The sequence below is a fragment of the Corvus hawaiiensis genome, chromosome 5, assembly GCF_020740725.1.
Source record: "Corvus hawaiiensis isolate bCorHaw1 chromosome 5, bCorHaw1.pri.cur, whole genome shotgun sequence".
Classification (NCBI taxonomy): domain Eukaryota; kingdom Metazoa; phylum Chordata; class Aves; order Passeriformes; family Corvidae; genus Corvus; species Corvus hawaiiensis.
In genome coordinates this window covers 71,363,237-71,382,940 of record NC_063217.1, presented here as the reverse complement: position 1 = coordinate 71,382,940, position 19,704 = coordinate 71,363,237, and the positions used below count along the sequence as shown (strand labels likewise).

Genomic DNA, 19,704 nt, shown 5'->3' with positions numbered 1-19,704 from the left:
TTATGTGTTATGGCCTGCCTCCCTCCCTCAGAAAAACCTCACCAGCCTGCACCCTGCAGGAGCAGGGATGGAGATCAAACAGGCAGCGTGGCCTTGGCTCACTGAAGCTGGGGCTCCTGGGGACAGGTCTCACCTGGCTGAGCTCCAGTTTGCATTTTCTGATGTCCAATAAGCCCAGACAACACGCTGAGATTTCCCTGAGCTAAAAGGTTCCCCTACCTTCCACCTGTCCACCTCTAGGAAGCCAACACCCTTGGAACCTGCTGGCTTTGTATCAAATTTGACATTTCATAGATGATACAAAGTCACTGGGAAGGCCTGGCAGACACGTGGCCTGCACAGAGCCAGCACAGCTCCATAAACGCTGCTCCCTAGGAAACCAGGCAAAAAGCATGGACCTGCTCTGCCTGGCTCCCTTCCCCAGAGCTCCTAAAAATACTCTGTTCCTTGTAATGAAGAGTTTGTGCCTTGCAGAAGGAAACCAGCTCTGTGAGGTGAGGAAATGGCCCAGGAAGCCTTTGGGGAAGTCAGTTTTTGTACTGTACTTTCTCACTACAAAAGAGAAGTGTTTAAATTGCCAGGAATGGTTTTTCAGGTTGGTCTAAAATCACGTCATTTTGGACAAATCCTTACTCTCAGCTGTGAGCACAGCTCTGCTGGGGAGGCACTGACCTTGTCCCTCCTGCTGAAACCCCACATGCAGTCAGGTGGAGGAGGCCAAGGAGAGGAAAGGTGTCCATTGCCCATTCCCATTCCAGCGATGCTCCCAGAGATGCACCACGGGCCTTTCCACAGCCTGCAGGCAGGGGAGGAGATGGTGGTTTAGATCCAGAGGCCCCTCATCACCAAAGGAAAAGCAGAAGCAGAGCAACACTGCTCTTTTGTGAGCAGGACAGACTGCTTTGGAACCCAATTAAACTATTCCAGTAAACTGGGAGTAGTCTTATGAAAGAGTAAATAAAACCCAATGGAAACACAACTTCTCCCTCAGCAGTGGATAAACATAAAGCCTGCACTGAGAAAGCAAGCAGGGAGGCAGGGAGTAGGCTCTGCCAGCCCTGAGTGAAACCCATCTAACAGCTACACAGACAAAGCCTGGCAAGACTTTAAAAATTAGACCCTGGTGAAGTTTGAACTCCAGGTTGAAGAGAAATCTTCATTTTCTCTCACTACAACACTGTCCCCTGAGGACACTGACTCTTGTTATGTGGCCAGGTTAAAAGTTTCAGCAATCTTGCTAGACCTCTCTCCTACAGGGGAAGAGCACATGTATGGATATATTTAGCTCTTACACTCAAACCTTCCTAAGCGAACACTTGTTTTCTAGGTGTATAATGGAAACAGAAATATGCAAGTACACACAGGAGCACAGACTGTGCACAAACATCATCACCTGCACGTACAGGCCCTAGACCACCTGGAAGAGCCTGAGTTTTCCACACACGTTTTTCCTACAGAGCGAGGAAAATCCATGCAGTTTAGCAAAGCCAGACTCAGTCTGGGCTCTGCAGAGCCCTGTCTCTGGGGACTTCAGAGGCAGAATGTCTGCAGAATTTCAGGGACTAATATGTTAAAGCTTAAAGTAGCCTGAAGAATTGAATGGGGATTTAGACGCTTGCAACTGAAATGTAATATTTTTGAGAACAGTTGACCGAGATGAATGGCATCTGCTCAGTAGTCTTGAAACATCCTGCCAGTGTCACACCCTCCCAGCACACACAAATTGAGGTGCAATGCCTGCATCATTTTCTTCTCAGAACAAGAAAGGCTGACAGTCCTCATAAGATGAAGCTGTTCCAAACCAAAATGAAACACTGCTCATACACGGTAGTGGTGTTTACATACAGAAACTAAACAAATTTGGGCAGAATAGGCTGAATGAATATGAACAAACAAGGAACTCATAAGGGATATTCCTTCCTTATTAATATCCTCCCCCTCCCTGGTACTACTCAGGTTTTTTGTTTGCATTTCCCACATCTCTTATCTGTGCTTTCAGATACAGAAAGCCACACTGCATGCCATAGCTTGAATGTTTGCATTCATCAAAGTGAAAATGCCTATTAATAACAATTCAATTATTTGGAAAAAGTTTCCTGGCAGTACAGCACCACCTTTCTAAGTTCTCTTCCAATGGGAATTTTACTTTCTCAAAAAAAACCCCAAAACAACCAATAGATGGTTTGTTGTGACTCCAAAGTGAAGGGCTGCAAAGAAATGAGCATGAAAAGCAGAGCCTGTCACAAGCATCTGTGGAACAGCAAGAAGTTATGGCCAGCTTGTGACAGTAGCACTAAAACTCCACATGGGAACACTATTAAATTAACAGCACATTCGGATTAATTGCCTTTTTTTTATTTTTCTGTGGATTTTTTTTTTTCAGTTGCCCAACAGGTATCTCGTAATGCAGTGGGGTTTGATTTGGTGGGGAGGTTTTCTGGTTTTGCAGCTCTTTCTTAGCTGTGTTTCCAAGTCCTGTGTTATTAATTTATCACCCAGTAACAGAAAAGAAGCTCCAGTGCTCGGACCCAACCACACCCAAATCCTCAGGGAAGTCAGATGTCTCTTCAGAAGTCATGGGCAGTGAGATAACAACATCACACACATGCTTTGAATTTTAATTAGCACTATCAAGGATTAGGAACAATCCCTGTGAGCAACCAATTTTGCTGGCATTACTAAGCCAGAGTCAAGCCTGCTTTTAGTTAACTGTAATGCAATATTCATGCCTCAAACCTGATTTTAGCGAGTTCCCTTCCCTTCTGGAGCAAATTCATCACTGGAGGCTCCAAGTCCCCTCTTTGCCATCCACACCCTCACTTAACTCTTGACCACAGGGGAATTTTAACAGGGAATAAACTAATCCCTCTCTTGCTACTGCCAACATAAGAGAGTATTGATATTCCAGTTCATAAGAGCTCAGCTTTTCTCCTGTAAAGCTCTTCTTTCTAAATGAAAGTTGAAAATAAGGGGAGTGTGACTGCCCCTCCAAAGCTGCTTTGGTGTCTGAACAGGTCACTTACACAGAAAGAAACTTCTTTGAAATATCCTGGTGCTGATGACGTGTTTTTCTGGTATCATTGCTAATCCCCTCCATTCCATAACTAGGATTGTTTCTTCTGACATTATTTCTACAGATTCCATGCTGGGGCATGGCTATTAAGGACAGGCTGCAAATTTGGCACTGAGGAGAAAGAGGGAAAAAGAATAGGAACTGCAAAAAGACCAGCTCTTATTTTAACCTTTAGAAAAGTGCAGTTCTTCCTAACTTTTAGCACAGGGAAATAACCTGACTGGTGCTTTGTGCCTAGCCTTAAGTAAGAGTTTTAAGTGACTGCTATATTTAATCAAAGAAGGAGCTGGTTTGGTGAGTAACTTGCAAAGAATCTATCCATGTGCCAGCCCTGCAGGGTAATGCCGTTGTCTTAAATGGATTAACGTGGGATTAACATGACCAACAGCTGACACACAGGATGCCTGAACACAGGAAGGCACAACATGAAAACTTCCTCCAAGAAAATTAAAACATCTCCCTCTCTTCTCCCAGCTAAACCAAGCAACTAAATGAAAGGAACCACCCAGATGGCAAAAAGGCCAACAAAGGAGCTTTACCATTCACCAGAGCTGTCACTTCTCTCTCAATCAGCTCATGTGCTACAAACATTAGCAGCACACATCCTGCTTTCTTCTCCACGAGACTTCCCTTCTCCAAATCTTTTCCCTCGGCCCTGGGAAGAGCCTCAGACCGTCCCTTGGTCTGATATCTTCCATTAGACCAGAGTTGAAATCTACAGTCCCACTTTTATGAGATCCTAACTCCTACACTGCTCAACAGACAATGAGGTCCCCTCCCTGGCTGCCCTGGCTGCCCAGCCCTGCTTTCATCACCACCAGCCCATGGCCAGCGTGGACCTTTGGCTCTCACAAGAGCAGCCCTTGGACAGGAAGCACCTGGGTGCTGCCCTTTTATAGTGCAGGTGGAAGCAGGGCTGTTGCTGCTCTAAGTGAAAACACAGCATTAACCAGCATCCTGGCTCCTGGGGGGAAAGTGTTTTATTAATCAAAAAAGTGTTTTCCACCCCATGGTGTCCTGCAGACCTTTAAACTTGCATCTGCACAAATCGGAGAAATTCTTCTGTCATTCTCACAACAGTTAAAATACAGAAACCATTTTTGGAGTTCAGGGTTAATTTCTTTTTTAAAATAAAGAGAGAAGTTTAACCTGATTAGAATTATCCTCTCAGCTCAGCACAGGGTGCTATGGGCAAGGTAGAATTTCCAGGATACACTCCCTGCCCATTATAGTGGGAAGCTGAGATTGTTTGACCAAAAGGTTTGATCATACACCACCTGCTTTTTCTCATTCTATTCTAGACTACAGAAAGAGAGAGAGGGGATGAAGACCAGAAATGTTGGGCACCCCATAAGCCTGATTACCCAGAAACTGCTGCTGTGACTGAGCAATGACTGGTAGGAGGCTGGGAGGATGATGTGAAGATAATGAAGTGCAAGTCTTTGGGTGTGGAGACCCAGAGCCAAAGGGTACAGAGCATTCTTTCACCCACAGCATTCACCATGCCTTTCCAGTTCTACTGTTTATGCAATTCATTTCATCTGAGAAGAAAACATTTTCACTGATGGTGTGTTCTTGCTATAATTAATGAGACTATGTATAAAAACAAAACATTTTGCTCCACATTAAAAAAAAAACAGAAAGGGATAAAAATTCTCCAAAGACCCCAAGCTTTTAAGGGAGAACTGGGAGTGTTGATATCCAGTTTTGGCACAGCTCTAGGAAGGAAAAAATCCCTGTTAAGAACACTATGGCTGATTTGAACTAAAATAACTCACCCTCTCAGAGTTGTCTGGGTCACTGCAGAAAGCGTTTCCTTTGGGGGTGTTTGAGCCTGACAATGCTAATTCAGACAGATGACAGCACCTGCATTGGGGAACATACATCATTCCAAGAAAATCAAGCGGAAAAGCAACTTACAGGCATTTTATGTGCATTTCAAAAGATACAAACTCTCTATCATACAACACCAGGAATACCCCACACTTGGCGCGATCAGGATTTGTGTGAGCCAAAGTTTACAGTCTTGTGCCCACGCCTGACAAACATTAAAAGCCTGTGACTAAAAAGATAGCCCTGCAAACACCATTTTCTCCCTGTGAATAGCTCGCGTTCAATCGTCCTTTTGGGCCAGCTAATGCTGTCAGATAATGAGTTAAGCACCACAAATGGCCGGCGCAAACCTTCGCGGATGGTTGGGGAAAACAGTGGAAGTGAATGGAGCGGGGTGGCTGCCCCCACCTCGAGCACACAGAGCTCGTCTGTTCGGGGGATTCCCGGCAGCTTTGAGCGCGGGGTGCTCTGCCCGCAGCGCTGGTCACCTGCTGGGAGCTCCCATTGAATGAGGTTACATTCTAATTGGATTTTCCGAAGGCAGTGCATTAGCATTTTCCATGATCTCACCCTTATTAGCCAAATCACCGATCAGGAGGAGCGCGGGTATATTGTGTGCTGGTTACATTATCTGCTGCTGCAGTGTCTGTAAGTCGGCTCCAAATTAATGCAGAGATAAAAACTCCCCTCTCTAGCAGAGACTCGGGAGTCTATTGTGGAGCTAAGGTTGCAGTCAAACTCTAATTTTCAATAGTTCCCCAAAAAGCAACTTCCCTCCGGAGGCTGCCTCGCTCAGGGCTTTGCTCCTGCTCTTCCTGAGTCCATACTGTAAGTTGGGAATGTCAGTTCTTTCACCCCTGTTGGCAGAAGCAGCATCGCTCTACAATGTAAAAGCAGAAATATCCTTTCCCATGGACTGTTCCCCATTGAGTCCAAAATCAAATGCTGGACATGTTTAATCCTGTAAGGTTATTATTTCAATGCACAGTCCTCTGTATATGGAAGGGAATGGAAATATCTGTTCTAAAAGCAGAAACGACACATGCCGGCAGTCCTGTAGCCGATGACTCTTCTTTGCACAGCTCAAAAAACTGTTTGTGAGAGAATTTAAATCCACATTAAATACTCCTGAGGTACCAGGAAAGCAGGCAGGACATCTCATGTCCTGCGAAAATCTGTTTCTTCTTTCAGGTGGGGTCCCAACAGGTTTGGGTACCTGTTTCTCAACAGCAGCCTTCTTAAAAGCCTGAAGGGAAGAGACAACCTTGCAAGTAGATTATCAAGAAATGCTTGCTGGACACTCATCCACCAAAATTTTCTGAAAAAATTTAATTGTCTAAATACAATTTCACTTAAAAAGCCAGGTTTTATTTCTTGGGTTAGAGGTTACATGACAACGTTCACATTCATCACAAGAATAATTTGGAAATATAAAGCCATATTCACTGAGAAGTTAAACCCATTAAATATTTCTACTAAAATTCTTTCAATACAAATAAGTACACACAGAAAAAAACCCCTTGTGATTTTGTTTTACATATAATTCTAGAGCCGAAACAAAAGGAGATCTGACCTGGACTCAAAAAGGGGAAGTGGGCACCTTTTACCTGGCCTTGTATTGGTGGTACCCTGATTACAATTACACAAATGTGTTTAAACAGTGAAGCAGATTTCCCTTTCACCAACCAAGAAAGAGAGGACAGAATTCAAGGTGATATATCGAATCATTCCCTGGAATCAAATAAAAACCCCCATAATTCCCAAACAACAACAACAACAACAAAATCACACCACTGTTGGGCTTGTAAGCTCTTGAATTCAAACCAGATGTGACAGTCTGAATCCCCAGCAAGAGCTGCATCTTTTCTCATCAGGCTTTTAAAGAGATTCTCATAAGGCAGCACAAACAGCATCTTCGGAACAAAGGGCAGTAACGCTTCCCAGCAGAGTTTAACTGGATCCTGAGGATCACCAGCCTGTATGATCTGCTTTTCTATTGTCCTCGCAGGGATTTCACCAGACAAAAATCACATGCACTGCAGAGATAAGGAGCTAGGGGCAAAAAAACCCCAGAAGAAAACAGAATAGTGAAGCTGCAAGACTCCCTTGCAGCCTTTGCTTTACACTTCTCCAGGCCAGAGGCTGTCAGCAATGGGCTCCCTTCTCCGGGGAGGAATCTGCAAAGGCAAATCAATGGGAATTATTTTGACATTGAGAAATACAACTCACTTATGAGTAATTTTCCTCTGTGTTGTAACACTTTCACACACACACACTCCCCAGAGCCAGCATTGTACTTCATTACAAGACTGTAACCAAACCATTGAGCGGCAGTAGGAGTGAAGTAACAAAAGGGAGTGGGGATATCACAGAGTGCTCTAGGAGTCTCTGTCTCAATTTTCCTCTAGTCCTGATGGTTGGTACAGAGCAAACAGTAGGGTCTAATGACTTAAAGCCTCCCTGCAAACCCTTTCCAGACTTCTAAAAAGATCAGCTGACATTCAGCAGTGCTCAGAGGTGTACTCTGGCATTAGGTGCACCCAAGAGAGCAGCTAAATATGACAGAAGGAATAATTAGGCAGTCGTACCCATGGCTAAACAGGTGTCTGTGGTCCAAAAATGCATTTGATAGTAAGTCACTCAAGCTAGGAAAACAAAATAAAATTGAAGAAAGGAAATACGCTATTGCTGGTGCGACACATGCTTCCCAAAGCTTCAAAAGGTTTTGGAAATGCTGGAACACATCTCTAGAAGCACAAGCACAAGTGCACTCAGCATTTCACTTGCAAGAGAAACATTAGGAATGATAAATCCTGATCTGTTGGCTCATAGAAATAAAATGATCAAATCCTGCAGCTGTTTAAATCACATATCCTGCTCCTCTTCCCAGGAGACTTTTCTGCCTGGTACTCTGAAGAACTACAATACATTCTGTGATCTTCGGCTCAAGCTGACTTTTAAAAGCACTTTAACTTCACATGTTCTGGAGTTAGAAATCAGAAGTGTGCTAATGGCCTTTTTGCAGTAGCAGAAATCAAGTCGTATCAGTAAAAATGCTTAAAATAATCACATTTTCCTTCCCAATGGGGAGGGCAAGCTGCTAATTAAATCTGTCTTGGCTACTTGGAAGCACTGATAATTTCTCATGTAATGTATGCACTGAGGACAGGCTAATACCAAAAATGTTAAGGGTCTGGATTTTTTTCCAGGAAGATTAAGATGTCAATTAATTGACTTTTTTTTTTCTCTGTCTGGTTTTTATTGAAGACCTCCACAAATCCATTTTTTTCAGTTTTTCATTTTTTCTCCCCTCTCCCTACAGATGTCATTATTTTCAGTGGCAAATCCCACACTTCTCCCTCCTCTTCTTCCAATTAGCTGTAATTATAACAACATTAGCAGCAAATTAGGTACCTTGGGGGCAAAAATCTGGGAAGCAGCAGAGTGTGGAAAGGAAGAGGAGATGAGATTATAATGGAAGTAAGTGGGCACATCCATGTGCTCATCTGGGCACCCTTAGGGCTTTGCAGGTTGAGCTCTGCTTTCCCTGAGTGTGCCAAGATGAGAAGGTGACCAGCTGCTCTCACAAGCCTCCAGAGCTACCCTGGGAGAGGGAAGCAAAAGGCTCCATTTGGGCTTCTCCCTGTGCCTGGCATCACTGCATCCAACATAAAATCATCTAGCTCAGGCTGGAGAAACCCATTAGTTGTATCTGATGTTCTGAAGGGGCAACTGGGGTCCTTAAATGCATGTCCTGGGAATCTTTCTGCCAAGGAAACAAATGCAGTAGGATTCATTCCAGAAGTGAAAAAGGCAAGACATGCCAGCAGCTGCAGCACGCAAAAGGGTTCTTGCTCCGAGTAGGCTTTTGAGCAATAAACCTTTTTTCCAGAGAATCTGGCATTACAAGTCTGGGTCCAGGGAAAATCTCCAAGATCAAGCTCTTTTTCACAACTGTCTTTTCAATTTTGCACAGTTGGATGAGGAAGGAAGTCAACGCTGCTTGCCAAATAAAGTGACATTAAGTACATTTGCTGGAAATCTTTCTGCCTTGCTCCTTAAAAATTAAAAAAACCCAAATCAACCGCAAAAACCAAACAGAACCATGCAACCAAGAACAGAAAGGTCAGAAACTGATATCAAGAGTGTGACAGAGCACAGAGAGACTTAGGAGCTGAAGTCCCTCCTGAGGCAGCACTGCTGGTTCAACAAGGTTAGGCTGGAAGAATTTAAGCACAATTTAGGACTAGGCTTCCTGCACAGCAAAGCACCTGGGGAGGGACCAGTCCAGAGCTGGGAAAGAAGAGTTAGTCTCTTGGAAATACATTGCCCATGCAGTAAGAAAATATCTCATCATCTTTCTTAATCTCTGTCTTGTATCACCTACATTTCCACTTTGCTTTTCCTTCTTTATTGGGGCTTTCAAGGAAAACATCTTTGCTTTTTTGGAAGACAAGCTGAACTCTGGTATGAGTGACCTGAGGTTTTAAGCAGTTTTTTGAGGGTTGAGTTATTTTTTTTCCTCTCATTTTGCCCACCCTATTCCTCTCATCTTTCCTGTATTCTGGTGAATTTATTCCCAGCTTATTAGAAAGGTTTCAAATCAAAGAGTGTCAGATCCAAACCATCACACAACCACGAGAGTTCAGTGCTGGACACAACACTGCATAAGTGATCCTCTGCCAACTACCAAAACACATTTCTGGGGAAAATAACAGCCTGGAGAACAAACTTTAGAAAATAGCGTTCATCAAATTTCTGTAGCAAAGTGTTGGGTTTTTTTTAATTTAAAAAATACTTCAGAGATAATCCTGCGTCTATAGATGCAGGCAAAAAGTGTTTAAAGCTTAAACAAAATAGAAAGATGAGCTGGGTTTCACAGAGGCAGCAGACCTTGGAAACAGCCTCCTCTGAAATGGGAACAGCTAAGGAAAGTGGTGCCAGTCAGAAAAAAAGTATAGGTATGGTTACAGGAGCAGCAGAAAACATGAGATTACAGCTGGTTACAGAAGGGCCTGCAGAACCCAAGTCAAATGCCAAGGTATTTTGGTGCAAACACCTTCCTCCCTCACAAGAGAGGCAGGAAAGCACAATGTGGGTGCATCTGTACAAAACTGCAGAAAAAAATTAGTAATTCCCCCTTGGAGACATATACCTTTGAAGTCCCAAAGACATTATAGCAAACTAGTCAGAGTTGATGTAGAGACTCTCATACATTTCAGAGATCTGTAAAACAGGCTTTTTTGAATGGAATATTTTAAAAAAATATCAGCTTCCCAATTCATTTCACTTTTGTTCAGCTCTAAAGTTACAGCCTGTGACCTGTGTTTCATAATTATTACTTAAGAAAAAATGCCCAGCGTCAAAAGAAAATTTGTTAAGGGAAACGTAAGGGTTTTCCCTAGAAACATCAATCTACTGAAACAGCATTCCTAAAGGAAACTTTCATGCCCAAAAGTTGCTGCACTGCTGATTTGTTTTCTATAATGAAGACCTAGCTCAGCAGAGATGAGATTTATTGGTCCATTTATCATCTACTGAGAAAATGAAGGATGAGAACTGAGAATCAGGAATGCTGCTGCACACACTGGCTCATTTAGACCCACCACTGTAATTAGCACTTGTACAAAATGGAACAAAGAAATGGGAACACCAAGAACTTGCTCATCACATATTCTTGGAGCTTCTATCTTGGAAACCGTTCTTAAAATACTCACAGGCAGCTTTAATATAGACAACCATATATAATACATATTGCCAAGCAAGTAACTTTTAACTGAGAGTGGAAGCTTGACCTCTGTGTGATCAATGGATAAATGATCAAAATCATCTTTGTTTTAGCAGCCAGGATAAAAAGAGTAAGAGCCCAGGAGGTGTTAAAGCAGACGTCCTACACAGCACTGCGATGGGACTGTTAATAAATCCTCTTTATAGGGACTGAAGCAAAAAGGGTAGGGAAAAGTCTCCAAGTGTCCTAATCCCTGTCCCATTGAGAAGGGGGTGTTTGGATATTCTGGGCAATGAACAGTAATAGAAACACAAAGCACAGTTTTTCAGGAAGTATTTTTCAGGGAGCCAGAAGTCAAGTCACTTAGACAAGCAGGGCAGAAGAAGAATTTTCTTTCTTCAGATCCCCCAAGTGCACTGCCCTGGACCACAGCTACAGTTGGTGGCTGGACTGGTTTCATCCCCTGTTATAAACATCCTCCCTGTATCCTCTGGTGCAGTAAATCTCTTGGAGTTTAAGTGGGAGGAATGGCAAAATTAATCTGTTCTGTTGTGCAGTCACAGCACTACTTTCCCTGTGACCACATCAGAACCCTCCAAAGAGCTGCCATGTAATTATGGGACGCTCATCAGCCATTTTGGTGAGCTACATTCCCACCCTACCCTCTCTTCTGGGCAAACCTGGATGACAGCAAATAATGGAATAGTTCCTCTGGAGCCATCTTCTTCTTCCAGATGTTACAAAACAGCTTCTGGACTCATCAGTCCCTGCCACCCCACATGGTACCCACTGGCACCACGGGATGGCAGATTCCCACCCAGAAGAGATTCCTTGTGGTGTCCATCTTTTGAGTGGTCTGAAATAAGTATTTCAGAACACCCAGGAATGATTTCAAATCCAGATACAAATATTAAATACTCCTCCCAGTTTCCAAAGAATAGTTTGTACCGACCCTTTGGCAAGTATTTGCCAACATACAACAGAGAATACTCTGTTCATTTGCAAGGCTCTATTTTCAGACCTGGCACCCTGAACTACCAGAACAGACCAGGAACAGCAATGGGCATTTTGCCTTTAAGGTGAAACAACATCCCAAAGCCTGCACTTTGTTACCAAGGTCTCCTAAACTTGCCCCATGCTGGCCCCCAGTTTTGGCACATCATTAAATTTGGTCTTTGCCAGAGCAACAGAAGCTCTAAGGAGAATTTTGAGGATATCTTTTCTTTAGGACTATTACTAGGTGTTTAATGAGGCAAATGTGCGATCCTAAAATGTGTAATAGAGACATTTTATGAATTGCAACAAAGCAGTAACGTAGATGGAATTACACCAGAAACCTCACCTGTGCTGCACACACACCAACCTTGACTCTCCAAGGCAAAGCTGTCACATAAGCACTCAACAGATAGACAGGAAAGTTTACTCTACATCTCTCAAAGGCCTCCATTTGAAAACAAAGTACATTTAATACATGCTCTGTACAGCTGTTGTCTTACCATTTGCCTTGTGCTGCACATCTGGCGGAAGCTGGTCAGGAACATACCACTGATAGTCTGCCTGCACAGAACAATAAAACATTATTGCAGCAATATGGACTTCACAGGCACTTCAAACAAAAGAATAGTGACATGATAAAAACATAATTGTGCTGGGAAGCTTCTCATTAGCCATACAAAAGCAGTTTACAAAAAAATCTTATATTTACGGGTATGTTTCCACCAATCCCAGTCTTCCAGCTTGCTTGCTTTCCTATGGCATAGGGTCTAGATGCTGCACCCATTAGAAAAATTGGTGTAAACCTTTCTAGATCCCACAAATCACAAGGAAACATTAAGAAAACCAAACCAGATTTTAAAAGGACTAAGGAATAAAGTGCAGCAGAAGATACCAGCAAGCATCTCCCTCTACCAAAGAACCCCAGTGAAACCTGGCCCACCTGACAGGTGAAGCTGCTCCAGTTTGAATACATCTGTAACAGCTGTAAAATGCTCCAGTGTGACAGGAATTAACCATGGAATAAAGTTCTCTCTCCTCCTCCCCTTCCTCACAGGTTAGCACTCGTGTCTCTATAACATTAGCTGTTATCAAATAACTTCCTGAAAATACCGTGGGATAGGGAAAATTCCCATCTTTCTTGTAAGAGGAAGTATTGGGAAGGTTATGCCTGTGCAGGCATAGTTTTGTCCAGGGAAATCCTGGAAGAAATAGTGCATTATAGTTTATACCACCCACTGTGGTAAATGAGTAGCAAATTACCACTAGAGAAAACAACTTTGGGGCCAGCCATTTCAGCTGAAGCTGTGTTAGGCTGTCTGTCTGGAATAAGTAGTCCATGCAAGCTTGTCAAATTCTAGGTAATTGCTCCTTCAAATTAGTTACACTGGAAAAGTGATTCTTGTTTCACAGAAATTACTCTTGACAAAATCATTGAGTAGTCCCAAGGGGAGTCTTGCAGACTTCAATCTGCAGGGAACAAATTTCATAGACTCCTACAGAAATTTTGCCTAAATTAAGATGGCAGGATGAAGCTGTAGATATAGAAAACAGATTTAACTTTTACATTTTGCTGTCATTCGTGCTTATACAGCAGTAATCACTCATACACTGTCAGGGAAAAAAAAGGAGCTGTTGTATTTTAACTTAAATTGTACCAGTCAAAGGAATAATTAACTAATCCTGTGCTTGTGGGCAAACAAAATAGGCTTTGATACAAAGCTTTAAGCACAGGTAGTTTTTCACCAGTGGCTCAAATCACACTCATTTGCATTGCTTTTTTGAGCTTCTGGTGAATTTTATGTTCTCAGATCAATTCTCCTCTTTTTATGTACCTACACCCCACAAACTTGAATGAATTTCAGGAATAAGATGTGTATTTCACATCAGACTAACCAAAATGTTTCTACTGGAGTGTAAAAAGGAAAGAAAAAGTTCAAGACAGAAAAAAAGAAGGAAAAAGCAAAAGCACAGCCTAAACACGCAGGATTACGTATCAGGACACCCATTAAATTCTAACACCTTTCCTCATTGCTAACAAATTGCTCAGGGAGGTACCCAAAGCTCAGAGCAGCAACTCACACAGGCAAAGAATTGAAAAAAAAGGGTCAGAATGAAACTGGGAGTTACAAAGCAACCAGTCACACTGACCCCGGTGCTCCGGCAGGAATGGCAAAGTTGTAAACCCAGTGATCCCTCACAGAATTAGAAACCCAGATGATGAAAGTTCAGGGAGAAGAGCCAAAATAATCTGGGCCAGTGTCCAAATTGCAGGGAAAAACATTCTGCAATACTTCCAACTTTGATAAATAGGCAGATAAGCACACTCCTGAAGCACAAAATTACTTGTCTAACCACAGCTTTTCCATTGGATTTCTACAGCCTGAAAGCCTTACATGCATTTTGCAAAAATTCAGCTATAATTTCTCAAATAATGAGCATCTTTCCATATGTGACAGCTTTATAGCCAGAAACAGATATTGTGTATTTAAAATGACATTCACCATGTTTAAATGCATTCTCACTAGATTGGAACAAGCCAGCCCACTTAGATAACCCAAAGCACTTCAAAAATATTCTTTGAAGCAGTATTTTCCTTGGAATAAATAACTACCACTCACAGAACCTGCTCCAGTGCAAAGCTATTCTTCTTCATGCTGAGGAAGACAGGACTCTGTTGTGCTCCAGGAAAAAAGGCAAATTTCCCATTGTGTTAGCCACACTCAGATAGAACTTCCACTTCTCCTGATTTGGTTTTTATTATCTCATGTTGAAGGCTCAGAGCAGATCCCTACTTCTGAAGTAGGGTAATTATACAGCTAGAAAGGGCTCTGAATGCGTGTCATGGAAGTAAATTAACCTAAGAAATCACCAAGACTCCAACCAAACAACGTTATGTTTTTAATTAACAAACCAATGTGTAAGAATCATGTTTTTCTTCTTGGTGGTGTTATAGATAAAGAGTATTTGCCAAAGTAAATTTGATCTTGATCTGGACCTGACAACAAACTAGGAAAGCACAGATTCAGTTGCTGCTGAGGATGGTACTGTGATGGCACCTGTGGCCACCACGCTGTGAGAAAATCAGTGTCCTTGTGACACAGAAAACAGTGAGAACCTTACCGAGCGCTGCTGCTGCTGCTCCTGTGCCCTGCGAGGCACCGGATGCACCCGAGGATCTGGATAGTGAAGCACCATCCCACAACCCCCATAACTGACACACGGAGAGAGGAAGAGTGGAGCTGGGTAACTGGGCCTCTCAGGCTGTACTGGGAGCTCTTTCGTCTATCAAGAAAATAAGAACAAGAAGAAATGCATTAGTAGCAGAACACAACCAACAGAACATTCAGGTACACGAGTTACAGTGCTGCTTGTTTAGTCCCCTCAGACTATTTATCATTTAAAAAATTATTTAAGAGAGCTAACTTGTGCCACACCAGACTCTTGATGCATTTTCTGTGAGGAAAATATTGGTTTTAAGATATGATAAGCACATTTCTGTGTGTCTTATATATTAAAAACAATTCTGTATTTTCATTACACACAGTAGCTTTCAAGAGTTTGAAGCAGAACTACAAGGACAGTCACTTGCATGACAAGATAAGTTAAAAATTTTGGTATAGGACCAAAGCTGATGGCCTCAGATTTGGGTCTGCCTTTTCATAGGCCCTCTGTATTCCAGTAGAGACAACAGGAATTTGCCTAAGGACAGAGCAAGGAGGGGTAAAAGATGATTAATATTCTGTGATTCCATGAGTCACAGCTAAATAATTTGACTTAAGAAAACAGAATAATAAATATTTTATATGCTTGCTCTCATCTTTAAAATCCTCCACAGGCTCTGTTTAATCAAGTCTCGAGGCAGGAAGAGACAAACAGGAAGATCTCCAGTGTGAACTGTGGGTGCACTGCAGGGACAGTCAAGCACAACATCGCTGAGACTGGTGGGAGTGGGGGGCACTGGGCAGCACCCGGCCTCTGACACTTTAGCAAGACCCCACCAGCATTGATGCATGGCTCGGTTGAGAATAAGACAATACGGAAGTTTCTGTGTCACAACAATGTTGGGGAGGACAATAAATCACCACAGAACATTTTGGTAATCAGATGTTCTTTTAAAGCATTGCACAATTTTGTCAAGACAGGAAACCTCGAGATTTCATCATTTTTAAATGGGGATTGAGAAAGCTCAGAGTTTTGCATGCTATGATTTTGCTATGGCTTCCTACTGACACTACTTTGAAGAGATAAAAAGGATGTTGCAAGAAAAAATTATTGCAGAGGCTGCTCAGCTAATTTGTATGGAGACCATTTTTTTTCCTCAGTGATATTAACATCACTCTGTAATTCAATTGCAGAGGTCAGGATGAACTACAGAAGCTCTTTATTTCAAAAGTTGGTTTCATCTTACAACTCTTATATCAAGTGCCAGTGAAACAATCAAAGTCTTCTGGATTTGTTTTTTGGTTGTGTCCCCCTCCCCCTCCTCCATTTTCAGATATGTTTGAAAAGTTTCCGCAATAAATACTCCCTTCATCTACTTATTTTGGAAGTCTTCTCTAATAATTTCTCATCTTCTTACTGCATTACTTCAGAATGATTTCATTCCAGGTGGTGACCTCATATAAAATCCAATGTCAATTAAGAGAAGCCAGAAAGCCTTGAGTTGTGTGGAAAGTGAGAAAAAAAAATAAAATACACATGTGCTGGCAATGGGAGCTTTCTTTGGACTCATACCTGAGAGCTGAGTCTACTCAGTTGAGATTGTAATCTCTCATTAGTTTTCTGCAATGCTTCTTTCTCCTCATTAAGCCTCTCCCGGTCAGATCTCTCCTTTCTGAAGTCCTCCTCATATATTTGGACCTGCAATCATTATGAACAGTGTGTGAACTTCAGCAGAGCCACTTTGTGGTTTGGTTGCTTTCTAAACACTGCCCAAGCAGGAGGGTGCATTCCAAAGGGATCCCTCCTCTGTACAATCCTCCAAACAAAAGTTTCCCTGGTCTTTTTTTGTGACCAATACCAAGTGACAAGCAATGGACATTCTCCAATGGCACACATCAATTGAAACAGTCCCCAGTGCCAGCTTTTGTACAACCTTGTCATTTAAAAGGCTGACTGGCAAATAGCAGTTTTAAATATTATAAACAATCTTTTTAAGGGATTAACAGTGGCAGGACAAACATTTCACTAACATTTTTCCAGTTTTCTCTTTAACAATGGGCACTTCTAACTCCCTCCTGTATCTCAAGTGCAAGGAGTTAGTGAAGAACCTCCTCACCCCAGTGTAGAGACAGAGGGGAATGTAATGTACACAATTCCCAATGGAAATACAGATGTTTGACCCCATTCCTAGAAAATAAGCTGCCTTGCAAATGCTGGCGGATGCAGTGGCTTAGCTCTTTTTATGTGGTCAGGAATCACAGAGCTTCATCCCATTAAAAAATATCTGACCACCCCAGGCACAGGCAGCGAGTGCACGGATTCGGAAACAAAACACAAATCCAAAAATTAATTGGTGTTAAGATGACTGCCTTAATTCTTCAGCTAATGGTCAGATGTCCACCTGGTGTGAAGCTGGAGGTTGCTGGCACTTCTACCAACAAATAATAGCAAAGGCATGTTTGGGTGGGAAGCACCACCAGAACTTTCAGAAGCCCTTTCATGTCCTCTTGGTTGCTCACTAAAGCCTGCTGACAGTCTCTTCCCAAAAAACTTGCTTGCTGTGGCTCATGTCCGGCCCATTGGGCAGATCCAGTTTTCTTCATGCTGGAAGCAGTGCTATGACTTCTCAGAAGGACTAGAAAAATGTTAATACCTCAGGGGAAGGAAAAGGTCAACACAGGAAAATTCTTTTCCTGACCCTCCAAAGCAGAGACAAGGCTGTCACTTGCAGAAATCCCTGTATCCCTTGTCCATCTACACACTTCCCTCCTCAGTATTTCCTCATTTCTTCTCTCCCAATTCCCTTTCTGCTGTCCCACCTCCCACTCCCCAGGTGTACAATCTGCTGGAGCTGCAAGGGAACCACTTTGGCACAGTTCTGCTGTATATTCTGTTGCCCTGAGAAAGAGGAGGACACCTCCCAAGCAATGAATGCCTTCATCTCCTGCCGTGACCAGGGATGGGCTGATGACAGCTAAGCTCCTGTGGGACTCTGTCACATCTCTCTTTGCTCCAAAGGTCCTCCCTCCATCCAGTTAGAGCCTTCTGCTCCATTCGTGTAGAAGGAAGTCTGGACTCACTGTACTGATTTATACAACTAGAAAAACACATTCATAAAATGGATACCCCATGAGAATTTTGGAAAAAAAAATGGTTTACTCTATTTTATTGTGTAGAATGAAATAACTCATTACTGTACAATCAAGTGCAGGATTTTGTTCTCCAGCATGTGGCAAGCATTACATTAGAGAGCAAAATCTGGCTCTGCTGTCAAACGTGACAGAAACAAGTATTTTATTCCCATTGAATAAAACTCCCATTCTGATCACATCCATTTGTGTGTCAATAACGTTAACCCTGACACTATCCAGGACAACAGACCTGAAGTGTAAAATTATCTGAAAATTATTATGTTCTTAAACAGATTCTTTCGTATGGAAAGAAAGGCAGTGCAGAAAACACTTGAGTTGCTCAGAACAAAGATTAAAAAATAAATAAATACAAATCTATAGTGCTTGGGATGCAGGTTATGGATGCAACTTAAAAAAACTGCAATGCCAACACTCTAGTGTTCCAAGACTAGGATCCTTGGATAATTCACTACATTGGCAACTTCTAAGGTAAAAGGAGCAGAAGACACAATCAGTAACTCATGAAATTCAGCATTCCCTCTGGATGAAATTCAGCCCCTAGCAGAGAGCTGGCAGGACACTTCCAAGCGTCAGGAGAGCCATTCTGCTGCTTTGAGCCCTCCGCAAGTCCTTGCTCCAGTCCTTTGCCAGGACTCAGATTCACTTTGTGGACACTGCTGTGATGACAGCATCTGGGGAAACATCATTCCAAAGGGCTGTGGCTAAACTGGCTCTTCCTTTCAAAAGTTCTACACAGCAAGTCTACCAGGCACAATTCCTGGGAGAGAAGGAGAAATTATGCTGTGTGAAATCCATCCAGGCTTACTTAAGATGTTCTTACCTGCTGTTTAAGAACTCCAAGTTGGGTTCTCATCTCCTCAATGCTGCTCCTGTCACCCTTCCCTGGAGGAGTCCCAACCACAGGTGGGTGCTGCTTTTTCAATGCATCCAGAAGGGCCTACAACATCAAACAGCAAAATTACTGAGCAGAGATCCACTACATGAAAAAGAAAAAAAAAGCTTTTAAATTATTAGAAAGAGGTTTCCCCTTCACTTGTAGTTGCTTCACTTATATACACTGGATGTAAACTCACTTTACTACAGTAAAGTTTGACTGAAACATTTTCTGCACTAAAAGTAGAGATTCCTTCACGTGGAACAAAAGTAAAGCCTCCTGTTTGAGAGGAAGTTGTGTAGTCTCGATAGCTTGTCACTAGAGGGAGTTACGAATACACACAACATTGGTACCACTCTTAACTCTGTTTTACACTGAAATTCTGACACAGTTCTCTGCAGATGTTGTTATTTGCAACAGTACTACACAGCTCTCCTTTGGACTGGCATAATCTTTAAATCACTCTTCCATCTGTCTATAACCATACATTATAATTATGTATTACTTTCTTTACTCTAGCACAAATGCCGTTCAGTACCTTCCAAATTCTCTCATATAAGATACGAATCCCTAACTTCATCCCTTTCAGAAGTTCAACTTGTGCTGATGGTCCTCAGCTCTCCCCTGCTGCCCACTCCACGAGGGAAGGAGGGAAGATAATTTGGAGCAGGAAGAGGAAAGGGGGAAGAAGCAGCCAAGCAGGAGAACCAGTATCCAAGGTAATCCAAGGATTAGCATTCATTATCCAAGGCCCAACAAAAATCAAGCACTTTCCATGGAAGGCACAGAAGAGAAAAGGAAGGCTTTTTTATCTGATGAGCTCCTGTCCCTGAGAATTGTGCAGAAGTGAAACTGGTATAATAGTGGCAAAGCTTGTGTTCCATGC

The 19,704-nt window shown here is 42.5% G+C and overlaps 1 protein-coding gene across 4 annotated transcripts in view; it reads right to left on the bottom strand.

Annotated features, from left to right (window-relative positions):
• Positions 1-6,247: 6,247 nt before the first annotated feature.
• TNIP3 (TNFAIP3 interacting protein 3) overlaps positions 6,248-19,704 on the bottom strand; it is a 57,636-nt gene continuing 44,179 nt past the window's right edge. For 3 of the 4 annotated variants that reach the window (XM_048304236.1, XM_048304238.1, XM_048304237.1), the window contains 5 exons: positions 18,765-18,881; positions 16,365-16,490; positions 14,751-14,912; positions 12,131-12,191; positions 6,248-7,083 (listed from right to left, as the gene is read on the bottom strand). In XM_048304236.1, coding sequence (XP_048160193.1) covers positions 7,052-7,083; positions 12,131-12,191; positions 14,751-14,912; positions 16,365-16,490; positions 18,765-18,881 — 498 coding nt within the window. In that variant the 3' untranslated portion in view covers positions 6,248-7,051. The remainder of the gene's footprint in view (positions 7,084-12,130; positions 12,192-14,750; positions 14,913-16,364; positions 16,491-18,764; positions 18,882-19,704) is intronic. The other variant, XM_048304239.1, reaches the window with a different exon arrangement.